The sequence below is a fragment of the Pelodiscus sinensis genome, chromosome 15 (genome assembly GCF_052426305.1).
Source record: "Pelodiscus sinensis isolate ZL-2025 chromosome 15, ASM5242630v1, whole genome shotgun sequence".
NCBI lineage: Eukaryota > Metazoa > Chordata > Testudines > Trionychidae > Pelodiscus > Pelodiscus sinensis.
In genome coordinates, this window is record NC_143066.1 from 38,738,340 (window position 1) to 38,755,550 (window position 17,211).

Sequence of the window (17,211 nt, forward strand, 5' to 3'; positions counted from 1 at the left end):
GGGAGAGTAGGTGCCCTTGACAACACAGCCTGTCTAGCAAGAAGCAAAGCCGATTTTGACGCATTCGCTTTTCTTTTCCCTGCTCCGGTTATTTGCCGATTCCCTCGTTCCCCGAATCTACCAGTTCACGATGCATCTCTCGGCGCTTAGTGTGAATTAGCCAGGTCCTGCTGCAACATCCGACAAGGTCAGGAGAAGAAAAAACGATGCCACGAGCCGAGAGGCCTTGGAATGTATTTATTCGTTATTTTTAAAACGTGGTCTCTGGTTCTTGGTTGGATTTTACATCCTCCAAGCCACGGAGCTTATCTTCCCTACGGCTTACCCGCTCTATCTGCCATTAACTTGATTTCCCCCTAGATGAGATTACTGGTGCATCACGATCCACTGGATTAGAAATAACTCCAAGCATTTTGCCGGTGGGTAACAGCCTCGCATCCTGGGCGTGGCTGCTGCCCGGAAAGCTTTGCCCAGCCTGTTTGGCTAGGATCAGCATTTCCCAGGTACACAGCCAACGGCAGAGCAGGAGGGGAAGGGGCTGGCTTGGGAGCTCGGCAGATGGAGAGCGCCTCTCCCCCATAGACAGCTGATCCAAACCCCACCTGGCCCCAAGACAGCGGGAGCGTCCAGGCCCAGTGACCATCAGCATGCAGACGCCCCAGCGGAGGCTGACCCCCCAAGAGACGGCCCTGGAATCCACGGGCTGTAGACGAGATGCCTTTGTATAAAGACAGGCCAGGGGCTGTGTTGTAGGGAAGCCTGAGCTGGGTCCGGAACACAGGCGTGTATCGTCATGTAGAGAGTTGTAATTATAGCTGGGGGGAGGGCGAGGGGGTGCAACTCCTGTGGCCCCGGCGGGGGGGGGGCTTCACTTGTGGCCTGCGGTCTCCTCCCCCGCCACGCGCCTCTCGCACACGGAGGCACCCGAGTCCTGCACTTACTGCTCCTCCCCCTCCTGGCACCTTCTGAGTGTGCAAATCAGGTGATTTGCACGCTCCGACAGTGCTGGGAAGGAGGCGGAGGAGCAGGCAGGTGCAGGGCCCGATGCCCCAGTGCACGAGAGACGAGCGGGGCAGACAGGGGGCTGAGGGTGCAACCCCCCAGTGGCTGGGGGCTGCTGCAGCCCACCTCTTATTTGTGAATCCCGGGGACAGACCGTGGTGGAGACGTGAAAGCTAGTGGAAAGGCGTCAACGTGGAAGGAGGCCGTGTCCCGCTCTGGGGCATCAGGAACGGCCATGAACGGAGAGAAAGAAAAGAAGAAACGGCAGCCCCCAGTGAAAGGCAAAGGGGGCTGAAAGGAAGGGGAGTCAGCAGCCGAAGCAGGGCGCTGCTATGGAGCACTGCCCGTGCATCCCCCCCCCATGGCGCTGCCGCCCGTGCACCCCACGAGGGCAGAGGGCACGCAAGGAAGTGTCCAGAAGCAAGAGGTGACTTGCAGAGAACAGAGAGTTTCGCCGACATGGGAGGAGCAAGCTGGAGGGTGCAGCTCTGTGCTGATGTTCTGGGTACCGCGCACGAGCTGCTTTTCACTTCTACACACCGGTGCTCTCTGCTCCAGCAGGGCCACGGACGTTCCAGGATCAGAGCGCCCCAGTGCACCGCAGGGGGGGGGTGCTGGGGGAGGGGGAGCCCACTGCACTATGCAGGGGAGGGGGTGACGTGTGGATGAGCTGGGCTGCGAGGGGGGGAGAGGGCTGGGAGCCAGGGAGGGTAGTCTGGGGGGGGGGGGGGAGGGGAGCAACAGGGGAGCCAGAAATGACCTCCCCTGGTCCAGAAAAAAACAGTTCGGTCACGAGGGTGCCAAACCAGGGAGGTCCAACCTGCAGGAGGGATGTAAAACGTCATTTACAAATCGGCGGGATCTGCAGCCTAAAGCTTATATAGAAACTCGCAGCCAAGTCTCCCTGGAAGCGGGCCCGGCAGCTCCTGCTGGCTCCGCTCCTGGGGGGCCAGCATGTAACCTGAGGGGTGGGTGGGACCAGGCCCACTATGGACAGGGGCTTCTCTGGCTGACCCAAGCAGCCCCTACACCAGTTAACCATTTACATCCCCAGTCCCTATTTGATCTCTGGGCCTATGATTTTCCTACCAAATTGTCTATTTTTGGTGTCTGGTGCGCGAGCTTCGCAGACTCAGTACGGCCAAGTCTCCTCATTCTGTCAGCGAGTCTCGTGATACCTACGGGTTTCCTTAAAGGCCCAGCTCCCGGAACCAAGCGGAGCTGCGAGGGTTTCAGCCTTGGTTCCTCAAGGAAAAGGAAGCGTCTCGCCCACACGGGACGGAGAAAGCATCAGAACGCGAGCCGGGGGCACCCTGACAGCTCGGCGCAGAAGGCAAATGAAAAGAGCCCCCCCGATCTATTCTTCTTACAGCACCTCAGGCGTTTAAAGCCAGCCGTGTGATTTTGGGTAAGCCGGGCGCGTGGCGCTTGACCAGTGACTTTCCGAAATGAACAGGTGATGCCTTCGCGGGAGAGGGCCCAGAGGGGAGAAGTCCCAGTCCAGAACTTCGGGGGGCAGATCCGGGGAGACATGGGCCTGGAACGGGTCAAGAGACTGGTGGGAGGCAGAGTGAAACCTCACCCCTGTAGGCCGTCGCTAAGGACAGAGCCCTGAGCCACAGCAGCACGGCAGGAAGGCACCGAGAGTCGTAAGCAGGCCGAGAGAGAACCCGACGGCTCTGGGTGGGTCTCACAATGTCACACAAGTTGGGGTTCATGGGGGAGCCTCGGCACCGGGCACTGCACTGGTCCGGGCAAGGAGGCTGAGCTACAATGCACTTCAGGTAACAACAGAACAAGCTTCCCACGGTCGTACCCCCTCCTCCGGCCTCCCAAAGCCTCCGACCGTCTGTTTCACAAGTCTCCCCCCCCTCACGCCAGCAGCCGGGTTTCCCACTTTTGGCCATGCCAGGAAGGGGAAGGCCCACCTCCCCAGCTGGCGCGAGTCAGCCGAGCGCCGCACAATTCGACGGCAAGGCAAGGATTGACGCCGTGTGAGGATGCGGCCCGGACGACACTGAGGCAGGCTGATCAACATGGCTACCGATGCAGCTGCTGCATGGTCGGTTGGTCACTCTGCCATCAATATTTAATCACGCTGCTGAGCGCACTATAAAAAAAAAATCCCGGAGGCATTTAAGGGAAGCCGGGTATCGAATCCCTTTGTTTTCGCAGAGCAGAGGTTTATAAATATCCGTGATCGACCGCTCTCCCTCAGTCTCGTCACGACACCCTCCCTGCTCCCCAGGACCCGCCGCACTAGCCGGAGGCCCTCGCTGCTGCCACAGGCAGAGCGGGGCGGAGGAGAAGGCTGCTTGCAGCGGGTGCCGCAGTTCTGCTCACGCACCAGCAACACCCCCTGCCGCCTCAGGAAATGGGGTTTCAGTCAGGTCCCGGCTGTTGCAACAGCCTCCCGGAAGATCGCTGGTTTCCTGGCTCCCAGGACATGAAAATTCCCAAGGCCGGTTGGCAGAGGCAACGGATGCCGGGTTACTTAGCGACCCCTCTGACGCACAGCTCCTTGAGCTAAACCCTTCTGAGCGCGCGCAAGCAGGCCCGGCCGCTCATTCCACCCAAAACAGGTACAGGCCTTATACATACAGGGGCCCAATCCAGCCTAGCTCCAAAACAGCCAACGGAGTGAGGCCAATTGACACCAGTCTCTACAGCCTCCACCTTCATGGCCTCTCACCCTCCTCAAGCTTGGTGCCAAGTGACGCGGAGCCAGGAAGCTGCTGGAGGAGCCACCCCAAGGCTCCACAATAGCTCACGTGCCTGTCGTGAGAGGGTTACTCCCCGCTCTTTTCAAAGGGCACCTTGAGCTCGTCATCTTCAGTCAGCCACGGAGCGGGGCTTGGTGTAGTGTTTCCTTTGTAAGAGGGCACGTCTAGCCATGCTACAGACTTGTGCCAAAGCCCCACCGATAGATCTGATCAGTCAGGAAAGAGGGGGATGTCTCCAGGCGGGCAACAGTGGGGAAAGGGGTTGCTTTGATACCAAAGAACAGACCTTTTTTGGTTAAACAAACAAGCAAAAAAAGGGGCAGAGAGTCACTTAAATGCCATGAAAAATTGCAGCCCCTTTAGGGTACGTCTACACATACGCTGCTGTGGTGCAGACACTCATTGCAGCCACGGACGGAGTTTTCCTTTCACTGTACAAGTTGAACCTCTCTTGAGGCCTGACCGGTGCCGAACCAGAGAATGTCGATATTGTCTAGCACAGTGTTTCTTAAACTGCGTTCTGTGGCACACCGGTGTGCCGCGAAGCAGTCGGAGGTGTGCCACGGAGAACAACAGAGGTTAAAATGGGGCTTAAGTTAATTTAACTACACCTTGCAGGGTGTGAAATTTTCCACAGACATTATGTGATACAGCTTAGTGGACATAAGTTTTAGGTGGAGACCAGGCCTTCGGAAGCACAGTCAGCCAGCTCAGATACTGTGCTGTTAAGAATGGCCATACTGGGTCAGACCAAAGGTCCACCTAGCCCTGTATTCTGTCTTCCAACAGTGGTCAATATCAGGTGCCCAATATGGAATGAACAGAACAAGGAATCATCAAGCGATCCCTCCTCTGGCACTCATTCCTACCCACCCTGGCTAATATCCATTGAGAGATCACTCCTCCATGAACTTATCTAGTTCTTTTGTGAAACCTGTTCAAGTCCTGTGTTCACAACATCCTGTGGCGAGGAGTTCCACAGGTTGACTGTGCACGGCATGAAGAAAAACTTCCTTTGGTTTGTTTTAAACCTGCTACCTATTCATTTCATTAGGTGATCCCCAGTTCTTATGTTACAGGAACATGTAAATCACTTTTCCTTATTTACTTTACACCCTACATGATTTTGTAGACCTCTGTCATATCCGCCCTTAGTTTCCTCTTTTCTAAGCTGAAAACTCCCTGTCTCTTTAATCTCTCTTCACATGGCAGCTGTTCCAAACCCCTCATCATTTTTGTTGTTCACCGCAAACCAACAATATATGTCAACAAGCAGCTGCCAGATGAGAACAACTTTACCCGGGCCAGATTTGAACTGTTGACCTCAGCACAGGAACAACTCCATGTGCCACCACCCCAGGCATTGGGCCAGCCAACCTCCTTTCACCTCCCTTCCTTGCAGAGGGGCTTATGTCTCACCTTTTCATCAAAAGCAGCTTTCTTCACGATGTGCTGGAGACGCTGCTCATGGTTGCGGACGTTGGACGTGGGCAGTCCTGGCTTCGCACTTGGTTTACCTTGGGTTTCACCGAGGCTTTCTTCTGACACCTGTAACGAGGGAGGTTTACTCGGACAAACCACACTGTGTTTACAGCTCCTCCTTCTCCTCTCTTCTCTTGCGGACAAACCACTGATCCTCTGAAGGTCAAAGTTGCTCTCTATGAACAACCTCTTCCTTCTTCACCCATAAAATGCAGTGTGAAACAACCACAATTCCCCCTGGAAAGTTCAACAGCAGGTTAAGCAACATCCTTGGTTACAAATGCAGATAGTTAAGGGGTGTAACTCAGGCCAGGTCTACACTAGACCCAGCAGCTCAGCTTAAGGTAGGCAACTCCAGCCACCTAAAATACATCGTGGGAGTTGGCTTATCTTAAGCCGAATTCGAACATAAGAACAGCCAGATGGGGTCAGACCAAAGGTCCATCCAGCCCAGTATCCTATCTGGCGACCGTGGCCAATGCCAGGTGTCCCAGAGGGAGTGAATCGAACAGATAATGATCAAGCCATCTCTCTCCTGCCATCCATCTCCACCCTCTGACAAACAGAGGCTGGGGACACCATTCCTTACCCATCCTGGCTAATAGCCATTTATGGACTTAACCTCCATGAACTTATCTAGTTCTCTTTTAAACTCTGTTATAGTCCTAGCCTTCACAACCTCCTGCGGCAAGGAGTTCCACGGATAGACTATGTGCTGTGTGAAGAACTACTTTTTGTTTTAAACCTGCTGCCCATTAGTTTCATTTGGTGGCCCCTAGTTCTTATATTATGGGAACAAGTAAATAACTTTTCCTTGTTCACTTTCTCCACACTACTCATGATTTTATAGACCTCTAGCCTATCCCCCCTTAGTCTCCTCTTTTCCAGGCTGAAAAGTCCCTGTCTCTTTAATCTCTCCTCATATGGGCCCCGTTCCAAACTCCTAATCATTTTAGTTGCCCTTCTCTGAACCTTTTCTAATGCCAGTATATCTTTTTTGAGATGAGGAGACCACATCCGTATGCAGTATTCAAGTACATCTGTACACAGTATTCCATTTGGCGGCATCCCCAAAGCCGGAGGCTGAAGGGAGTACATGCTCCCAATGGCTTCCGTTACTCCTCGCAAAAGCAGGAGTACCAGACGCCCGTGATACCGCCCATGAGTACCAGATATCATGCTCTCTGAGTTCGATTTAGCAAGTCTTAACTAGACTCGCTAAATCGAACTCCGGAAGATCAATCACGGAAGAGCGATCTTCCATTTGGTGTAGACTAGTTCTCAGCTCTGAAGGTCACCTTTTCACATGACACTTGCTATGGGAACCCTCTGCATTGGAACATCTGAGTGTGAATTTCATGCATCACCCTATCAAAGGCCCCAGGGTCAGCCAACCCGCTGTGCTGTTGTCATAGCTCTTTGGGTGGGTTGTGGGTGCAGCTACAATGAGAAGACAGTGGAGTCTGGGGCACTGAGCTAGTTGCCAAGAGACCTTAGGTCCAGGCCCAGATCTGGCACTGTTCTGTTGTGCTGACTTGAGGCCAATTGCTTTGCTGGTCTTGCCTCTCCTTTCCCTTGTCTGGTTTGTCTATTTAGAGTGAGAGTTGTCTAGCATCTGGACTGCGTGTATGAAGCACCGAGCAGAATGGAACCCGGAGCTACGCTGGGAAGTCCAGGTGCATTTGCCGCACAAGGTGAGTCTGTACCACGCTTCTACCAGCCTGGAAATAAAAAAACCCTACGTTTGGATGATTTTCCCCTCTGCCTGGCTGTCGCGCCAACAGGGACCAAAGAAACTTCCAAATGGTAGAGGACACACCTCTCTGGAAAGGGATTTCAATGGGTTTTGGCTTCCTTGGGAGGTGAGCGAAGAGACGTCGCTGGGCAGTTTCACTTGGAACAGGGCTCACTTGGTTTGGTTTAGTGAAGCCAGCGGGCAGCTCAGCCCGTGGCTCCCAAGGGGAGGAAGAGCCGGCCACCCCAGGGGACTAGCCTCCAATTGCCTGTTGGGCCCTTCAGATGGCACACTACCGGCTTTCTCGAAGTGTCGCTCTTCTCCTGGCTGGAGAAGGCACTAGAACAGGCGGGGGCTTAGCAGAGAGGGTGGGGGGCACCCGGAACTCTTCATGCCCATTTCTGTGGCATTAGCACACAACGAGGGGACCAAGCTGCTTGGCCAGAAGATGGCCCCCCCCTTTCCATGAGCTCTGCCACCAGGACCAGCCACACGAAGGCCGTAGGCGAGACAAGGGCTCCGCCTGCCTTTGCCCCCCTAGAACACGAGGCATCTCAGGGCTCCCGTCGTGTCCTGTCGAGCGGCCCAGACAAAACGGGCATCCCAGCATCCTCCCCCCCAGGCCTGCTTCAGAACCGGCCCCAAACACACGCTCGTTCAGAGTTCTAGGGCCCAGCGGACTCCGGAGACGCCCTGGGTGACCTTTCCCCATTGGAAGTGAGTGGAGGCCTAATGTGTCCACCTGGCCCTGACGGTGGGACACAGGCTTATGGACTCGGTGTTCCCACGCCTGAGCGTCCACACTGCACACACTGTTGGACCCAAGTCTCAGGGCCGTGCTGACACACCCAGCCTGCACTGTGCTGTCCTGGCTCCGGTTTGTGGCTTCAGCTGCATCCACACTGCAAAATGACAGGACCTGGATCCAGGCTCTGACCTATGGCCCCCTCAACCCCGTCCTTTGGGCCTGGGTCTGGAGTGTTTGCTTACTCCAGTCAGACAGATCTGTGTGTGGGGGAAAAAGGGGTCTTGGGCCCAAACCAGAGTCACACCCATGGTTTAGTGGGCAGTGTAGACGTACCCCAAATCCCTGCCAAGAACTCAGTCCTGCCCTGCTCATTCAAGTGGCATTTTTCCTTCTGATCAGACTTTTCTCTCCACTGGCTGGGAATCAAAGTTCACAAGAGCTGGACAAAGTCCCATTTGCCTTCCCCTAAAGGAGCCTGAACGGAGCTCTCGTAACTCAACGTCTGGCTTTTTTGTTTAGACAGCTGTTCGAGAGTGTGTGTGGGTGCTGCCCTGTGCAGGTTGGGCACTGGCGTAATAAACATTAATAACAAAAGTGACAATTAAAAAACCCCCACAACCCTAGCACCTTAGCAATTATTTGCCATACTCTTCGGAACATCTCAGCCCAGCTCCTCCTCTCGATCGCGGGAGTCATGTAAACAAGAATCCCGCAGGGACTGGTACAATGTCGCTTTTCCCCACTCACCCTCCCTGAAAAACACCCTCTCCTGCGAGCTGCCGGCTCTCAAGGACTAATTATCTCACCGCACGGCACCACAGCAGGGCTCGGGGTAAAGCCACCAGAATCACAGGGGCCTCGAGGATGCCGTTTCTGAGTCTCCTCATCTTCCCAAGCCAAAGCCTTTGGTGAGGGGGACAACTCTGTCAGAATCCGCTGCGGCATGAGTGCCCCGAGAGTGGAAACCGACATGCGGGGCCGAGGTCACAGCGTCCAGGCAGGGAAAACCAACGCACTAGGCAGAACTTTAGCATCACAGAGGGGACCAGCCATCGCGGAGGGATGCAAAGGATGAAGCCGGTAGCTATGTAGCCTTTAAGCCTCTCAGGATTCAAAGCACACTTGCTCAGTGTTCTCTGAAGCACTGTTGGCGCCAATTAGCCATCCCCACTGTGCCTCGGTTCCCCTCCTTCCATTCCCTCTTCACACGGAGGCAAGCCTTTGCAAAAGGCACATCAGCAATACGCTACGGCCACCGAGACAGATGTGTGCGCATAGTGCTGCCCTCTACTGGCTGGAACGTGTCAGGCCCAACGGGGGATTTACCGGGTCCCTCTCCTGGCTGAGTTTAGGAGCTGCTCCTAGTCACAGAGGTGAAGGGGAGAGGGAGACTGCAGGCAGCCGAAGACACAGGTGCTGTGAGAAGACCATTTCCAGCTGCTGAGGTAGCTGTGTTTCAGCGAGGGACGAAATGGCTGCCTGTTCCTGGCGGGCGTTGGGACAAAGGTGGGACGGGAGGTCTGATAATAAAGAACACCACGCCAATGATCCTCCAGCAAGCAGGTGCCGGAGCATCTCTCCGCACAGCCGCGTGACGGAAACACGCAAGCTGCATGGCGGCGGGACAAACTCCGAACGACTTCGGGCTACTGCTTCCAGTGATTTACGTTTTGGTTAAGGGTTCATTACTGGAGTCTCAGCAGGTAGATGGGCCATTTGCAAAAGGCTGCCTCGATGCGGAGGAAGAAGGGAGGAAGTTGGGACAGGTTTTAAGAGCCAACCGTGCTTCTAGCGCTGCAGAGAACACCGGTGTGGTTTGTGTCCGGAGATGCTCAAAGCCTAAAGATCGATCAGTCTCCACGTTAACGGGGCACGTTTCACACGGTGCAAGCCAAGGACAGGCTTAAAGCTGCTGGTGCACAGCCAGCAAATCGTTCAGGTGGAAGGGCAGGCGGTATCCCCCGGTGAGGTGGGCGCTTGTGCAGCCGCTCGGGAGAATTTCAAATGCCGCCCCGCTGATTAGCAGAGCGCCCACAGCTAGGTTTTGCGTTTCTATTGGTGGTGCACAATTGCCTGGGGGCACATAAAATTATTCCACACAGGGGTGGAAAAGATTAGCAGGAGGGCTTATGTATCTGTCACTGGGCGGATTTGAACCTGGGACCTCTGGAATTTAGTATAGGAGCTTCTACAGCTTGAGCTATAAAACCAGCTGACTCCCAGCCTAGGTTGTAGAACTCCCTTATTCTTCTCTCTCGCTGCAAGTGGTCTATGTGCCACTCCATGGGACGGTGAACCACACTAAGGCTGTCTACACTGCCTGTTTTTTGGGCAGAAGATATGCAAATCGCACTCTCATTTGCATATCTTCTGCCAATCCTTTTGGCGGAAGAGGTTTTGCCGCTAAAATGCCTTGTATAGACGGGGCCATTTAACGGAAAACCCCCTTTTTTCGCAAGACCCCTTATTCCTCAAAACATGAGGTTTACAAGATCTTGCGAAAAAGGGGTTTTTCCCCCGACAAATGGCCCCGTCTATATTGGACTTTTTAGCGGCAAAACCTCTTCCGCAAAAAGGATCGGCAGAAGATATGCAAATGAGAGCACGATTTGCATATCTTCTGCCGAAAAGCCCCGGGCAGTGTAGACAAAACCTATGTGTGTGGGTTACGCTTACTCTGGATTTTCACTTGCCAAAGGAGAGCTCTCTCAGTGCACTTTGCTTCAGAGTCAAAGCTTTTCCCCTCTTCGTTGCCATCATGGGGCAGACACAGCTGATCCCACAAAGGCGAGAGCGAGGGGGAGTTTTACAACGCAAGAGACCAACACCTATAGCTAAGGCTTTTCAAAGGCGAATCAGAGATCGCCACATTGCATCACTTTAAAAGGGGCCGGTTTAAAGTCATTGCAGGCACCCTGCTTTGGAATCACGCCCTCGTTTAGGGCGTGTGCCATGTAACGAGCCATCCATGATCATAAGTCTAGGCCTCTGAGCGTAACAGGAATGCTGCCATTGGCCCTATGATCCGTGCAACCTACCTACGCTCAACATGCCCCAGAGAACTCAAGGAGTCTGTCACGTTTGCAGCCTTTCAGCCACAACCACGGCTGTGGGCCATCTCCCGTTACCGGCGCCCCCTCCTACCTGGCTGGTGTTCCGAGCCTGTAGCATAGCTTCCGTCCTCCTCATCTTCTCCAGCTCGATTTCTCTTGCAATCAGCTGCTTGGCCTGGTACGTCAACGGTTTCCTAGCCGGTAGGTCCGGGAATCTGCAGACGTCTTCCACATTTCTAGGGGAGAAAAGAACAGAGTCGGGGGAATGAAACCGAGCGGGTTAACATTGGTGGGTACTGTCTGGCAGCCCTTGGCTAAGAGGCAGGTTTTTAGAAAGGAACAGAGGGCAGCGGGGAAAGGTAGCTCCCCTATGAGCCTTGAAAACCTTACCCTGAAAATCTAGGCTCAGAGGTTCATTTAAACCAGTGGTTCTCGAAGTGTGGTCCGTGGACCACTAGTGGTCCATGGCTGTCTTGCAGGTGGCCCATGGGCTCCCGGCTCCCCCCTCCTTTGCAGTCGGAAGCTTGTTCTGGTGCTCCAACCCCGCCTCAGCCCCCACAAGGTCGGAGCGCCAGTGCCAGCGGGGGAGGGGGCGAGCCTCATGGTCTGGATCCGGCTTGAGGGGGAAGAAAGCGACTCCACACGCTGCCGCTCCTCCTTCCCCCGGTAGCACAGGAAACGACTCGCCTAGAGGTTTTCCCTGCAGCTCCCATTGGCCTGAATCATGGTCAATGGGAGCAGTGGGAGGCAGAGCCAGGTAAGCACCCCCCATCCTCATCTCCCTCATGCACCTCCCTCCCGCCGAGACCCCCACGCTCCCAGACTGATCCTGTACCCTCCCTCCCATCCAAACCCCCCTTTCAGCCTACTCCTGCACCCTACCTCCCGGCCAGACCCTGCACCCTCAGCCCATCCTGTCGTCATAGTAGGTTGGCTGCAAAAAACATCTGGATTGACCGGGATAGGCTGTGGGCCAAAAAGTTTGAGAACCACTGATTTAAACTGATCTGCAGGCTTGTGGAGCTGGGTTTCGTTTCATCCTAGTCACATTCAACATTCACGACTTGCTTTTCTAGTCTCTTTCCTTTATTTACTTGGAAGGAAGTGCGGTCTTGGGGTCACATGGCAGGTAGAGTCAAGAGACCTTGACTCTAGCCCGAAGACTGTAACTTTCTGTGGGTGACTTTGGGTAAGGCCATGTCTTCTCTCTAAATGGAAGAGCAACGCTGCCATGATCGATCTTTCGGAGTTTGATTTAGTGAGTCTAGTAAAGACTCACTAAATCGAACTCAGAGGGTGCCCCTGTCAGCCAGTACTCCTGCTTCTGCTCCTGTAAGCCTCCCATTATGAGGGCAGTGGGGAAACTCGAAACAAGTTACATCAGCTCCAGCTACATAATTAACATAGCTGAAGTTGGATACCTTGATTTGACCTTCCCTTTTAGCGTAGGCCTGGCCGAAGTAGCTGTCTCCTCGTGCCGCGGTTTCCCCATCTTTAAATACCAGCCTCCCAGCCAAGAAGCACTTTGAAATCATGGAGTGAAGCCAGCCAGAAGTCAGAGCAGGGACCATTTCAAGAGAGTCCAAACCAGTACGAAGTTCATACAGGGGACATACATCTTCACATTTGTTTCAACGTGAAGGCAGCAAATTTAATGCTTGTGCAAGAAGCCAGATTGAGAGCCCTGGGGCTGTCAGCAGCGAAAGGACCCTCTGCCCACTGCTCTGTCAACATACTTCAGAAAGAGCCGCCTGTAGCAGCCAGGGCAGCTGTTGTCACAATCAACCCAGTCTTTCGCCTTTTCCTTGCGGGGCCAACAGGCACGCCAGACTAGAACGCCAGAATAGAGACGCCAGTCACTATTAAGGGTGTGAAACTGACTCTCAGAGACCCATGACCCTGGGCAGTGTTTAACCCAGTGACCTGGCAGGTCAAAGTACCGCACTCTGTTCCCACCCCCAAACTACCAAATCTTCCCTGCACGGGCAAATCTTCACATAGACACCTCTCTGCATACAGGGACTATTATGCTCTTGTCTGGCCTCTATGTAACACAGTGACCCGGCAATTCCCGTACGGAGCACAATCAACTGGGGCTGATCCATGGTGCCACTCTTTGAACATCAGCTGATTCAGACTGAAAGACATCCAGTGATGGAGACTCCACCACATCCCTCGGTGACCCGATCCAATGCTTCGATCACCCTCACTGCGATGTCTAGTCTGAATTTGTCCAGCTTCAAATTTCCAGCCATCAGATCTTTGCCTGTCTAATTGCAGAGCACTTTAGTAGCTAAGTGCATGCGTGAGTGGAAGCTGTCTGCAATGATCAAGTCCATCTCACGAACCACTATCCCTCCCTCCTCCCATATACACAGCCCGACTGTACCGAGAACAACATTTGTAAGGGCTCAGACACCTTGAAATGCACAAGGCCAGGACCTATGGCAACAGCAGTTGATAGACGTCTTCCATTGTTGTTTGCAATGAGGTGGGGGCATGTGGACCACAGGATGTTAGGGAGGCAAGGTTGGGCAAGTATTCTCTTTTACTGGATCCACTTTTTGGCGGTGACAGCTCCCTGAAAAAGGATGTGGTATAAATTCAAAAGCTCGTCTCTTGCACCGCCAAATAATTGACCCAATAAAAGAGATTTCCACACACACACTGGGTATTTCGGACAGAAATGTCAATTATTGAACATCAGAGCCAGCTTTGCTCAGTATCGTTCCTTCTCGTTCCAGTGCTCTGCCGTCGAGCTGTAGAAGCTGAAATAAAACAGGTCGCCTGGCATTCAAATATTTTCTGGAGATTATTCAGTGAGAAATCCCGGATAAAAAGGATTAAGGAAATAGAGGGGGAGGGGTGGACTAGACAAGGGAATAGACAATGTAATAACACAGGAGATGGATTTTATTGCAGTTCGGTCAAAAACAACTTCAACAACTTATTGCCTATTTACTACACTTCCCACCCCATCCTGCAAAACACAAGGGGTACAGCTAATCCTCGACAAGGCCAGAACCAGGGACAAGGAAAGAGATTTGGTCTGCGGTGGCAGTTCCTCTTAGATCACTTAATGGGAATTTGGTTCCTGATCCATAGTCCAGGGAAGTCAAAGGGATCGATCACCCATTTCCAAGGATTTTGGACCCTAGACCCAACCCACACACAGCACACGCACAGTTTCAGGGTTTAATAAATGCAGGAGCAGATCTACACACTTGCAGATTAAGTCCAGCAATTTTCAATGGCTTTCAGCAAGGGATGGATTTAGAATTAACTCCCCAGTGTCATACAGCCACGCGGGAGAGACTTCAACGAGACCATTTCTAGTCCTTCATCTTAACCCAGTGTTTCCCAAAGGGTGTTCCGCAAAAACCTGGGGTTCCGCGAAGTGAAAATAAGGGTTCCGCAAGAAAATTCCGTTACAATCACATTTTAGGATTTCAAAAATGTTTTGTACCCATATAACGTGATTTTTGTTTTTAAATACGTGCAATTCAACTAAATGTTGATCTCATGACCTTGTACAGCATTTGTTTATTATTATCCTTACTTATTTGTGGTTTACTTTTTTAGCTCCATATATAAGACTGTTATTAGGGGTTCTGCAAAATTCTTTCGCGTTCAAAAGGGTTCCAAGGCCAAATAAAATTTGGGAAACACTGTTTTAACTGGCAGCCTTCGCGTCTTCCCCAGTAAGTCAGCACACTGGCAAAAGATCAGTATTGTCGGAGCTGCCGGCTGGAGAAATTAACCCCCTCCCCCATTCCTTACGCTCACACAGAGGTTGTGAAGAGACTGCAAATCACTCTTCAGTTTGGTCAATCAGCTCTCTACGCGTAAGGCAGACCAAGGTCAGTTCAGAGACAAAGCCCTTCATGCGAGAGGAAGCTGCAGGAGCATTTCCTGTTGCATTGTAAGCCTTTTCAAACATGCTGCCATCAAAGTATCTCTACCCATTCCACTTCAATGGGTTTTATTAGAGCATCCTTCCCATAAGCTGTATGGGAAACCGCCTGCCACAAATTTCTTATCCAGCGCTGAATGCAACCAACGAGAGAAAAGGATTAAGACGAAGGATGTTAAATAGCAGTTATCTGGCTAATCGTGTAGTCGATGCAATTAGTCGATAAGGGGGCCCTCTGCAGAGCCGTAGCAGGAGACGGGACTGAGCAGTCTCCGCTCCGGCGGCTCTGGACCGCTGTAGCTCGGTACTTTAAATGTTTAGAGCCGCAGCGGCCAAGACCGGCATGAGCCGTGACAGAGGCAGCAAGTGTGTGTATGTGTGTGTGTGTGGGGGGGAGGGGCAAATAGTTGAGTAATCCACTTGACTACCCGATAAATTTATGCTTATTGGGTAGTTGAGTAGTCAACTACTCATTTACATCCCTAATTATAACCAACTCCTATTGTTTGTTTGATTGAGATAGGCTTTCCCTCCAAATCCAGCGCTCGGATCCTGTGGCGAATAAAACTGCTTTGCTTAGCCAAAATGACTGTGTATAGCCTTTTTCAGAGCAGTTAAAACAAACACAGTCAGAGACTTTCTTAGACACTGGATTATCCTCCTTGTATAACAATTATAAATATTGTATGTCTTATTTGCACTTGCTTTTTCTCTTGGAAGCAATAAAACAAATCAACCAAACATGCACCAGACAAATTCGCTCTGATTTAGGGACCGTCTCTCGTTCAATTTGCCATTTGAAAAGGCATCCTTTTCCCAGTTTTCCCATTGTGTCTCTGCTGCCTTCAGAGACAGGCAACAAAGACAGAAGACAGACATCTGAATCCGTAGCCGCAGGAAAAAATAAGGACTTTTAAAGGAGAGGACTATTTGAAACGACAGGCGCAATATTTTAAAGCACGAGCTCTGTGTTAGACATCCTTTGGTCTGAGACACGACTGAGAGACTTGAGACAAGACTAACAGACAATTTACTATTTTAAATTGGAATGGCCACAGGCACTTGTGAAATAGCGTGTGCCTTCCCAGTGACCCACAATCACACAACCTAAAGTGCAAATAGGACATCACACTCCGCCACACATTTCTAGATCATTATAGTAACGATTACAGTACATCACAGAAAATGCCTGCAAAACAAAAACAAACCAAGGCCCAGCCAGAAAACATAAGATCAGCTGTCACGGCACACGCCTGCATCAAATGGCGCATTTCATGTCATATGGTTTCCACATTTTGCAACGTTTTCCATGAGAAGCCCAAACCAGGCACAATGGGGGAGAGTGTACCATCGCACAACTGACGTGTTCTACATGTTCTCCATATGTAGATTTCACAACACGCGTGCAGCTCAGCGACTGTGAAGAAATCACTTGAAACAAAATCTAAATGTTCATGCACAGTGTGATTGTGCATCTTCTGGCTGGCAAAGCAAAACCTGGACAAAACGCATTTAGTCTTAAAACCTCAGACGCACCAAGAACATTTCCAATCCTCCCTCACTAGATAATACCTCTCCATTAAGCATCCTATTAGAAGGCCAATTCCAATTTTCCAGTCTTTTGGGTTGTCGCCTGAAAAAGGTTTCATTGTACTTAAATAGAGCCTTTGATTGAACTCGGATTAAAAACCCCCCCACAAAACAACACCTTGGAGACTGCATTAGCACAACTCTTCGCTATATTTCGTCTGGCTCCTAGATTATTACACTGAAATGCAGACCCCGCACCTCGCACGTGTGGACTGCACTTAAAGCACAAGATTTTAAAATGATTAGCCTGGGAACAAGATGCCATTATTACTAATATTCAGGACAATAAAAATATAACAAGGGACAGATTCGTTCCTGCAGCCCCGTTGACATCCGTGAGTTCACATCGAGTGGTAACACAAACCAAGATGGACAGGACTCAAACCTTAGGCAAGGCTGTGAACCACCTGAGTAATTTTGCCAAGAAAAAGAAAGACGGGCTTTACTCCTGGTTCAATCAATAGAATCTGATGTCCTGCGTGCACATGGAGAGAGATGTCAGTCACATATTAATAACCCTCTCTGTAAGCAACAGAAATCTAGATGCTTAGTTCTGCCTACACTGATGCGCTGCAAAGCTAAAGACCATGTCCAGGCCAATAATCCCAGTCATCACTACACTGTATTCTTCTGGAGACCTCTGCTATAAACCTACTTACTGCACGTTAGCCTAGGGAAGTTGACACACGTTTGACAAACAGTATGACGCCATTTTCCTAGCTGTGCAGAGCATGGATGAGAATTTAAAGGTGAGAATGGCCCTGATGCAGAGAGAAATCTCCAGGTTGTTAGACACAGTCCTCGTTTTTAGTGCTGTAAATCTGTGACCAAGCACAGCCTGTGTCGGATTAGGCAGAGCCATCTTCAAAACTACTGTCCTCGTCTCTCGCCAAAACCGGCCTCGATTTCCAGATGCACTTCCAACGTGGAACCCAACCCACAAAGTTCACAGCGAGAAGTAACCA

General features: G+C 51.8%; 1 protein-coding gene across 1 annotated transcript in view; it reads right to left on the bottom strand.

The window, feature by feature from the left end:
• Window positions 1-17,211, bottom strand: part of CHTF18 (chromosome transmission fidelity factor 18) — a 50,462-nt gene that overhangs the window by 3,608 nt on the left and 29,643 nt on the right. Inside the window, exons 19-20 of the mRNA XM_075899806.2 lie at window positions 10,835-10,979; window positions 5,145-5,273 (exon numbers count right to left, since the gene is read on the bottom strand). Of these exons, the coding sequence (XP_075755921.2) occupies window positions 5,145-5,273; window positions 10,835-10,979 (274 nt within the window). The remainder of the gene's footprint in view (window positions 1-5,144; window positions 5,274-10,834; window positions 10,980-17,211) is intronic.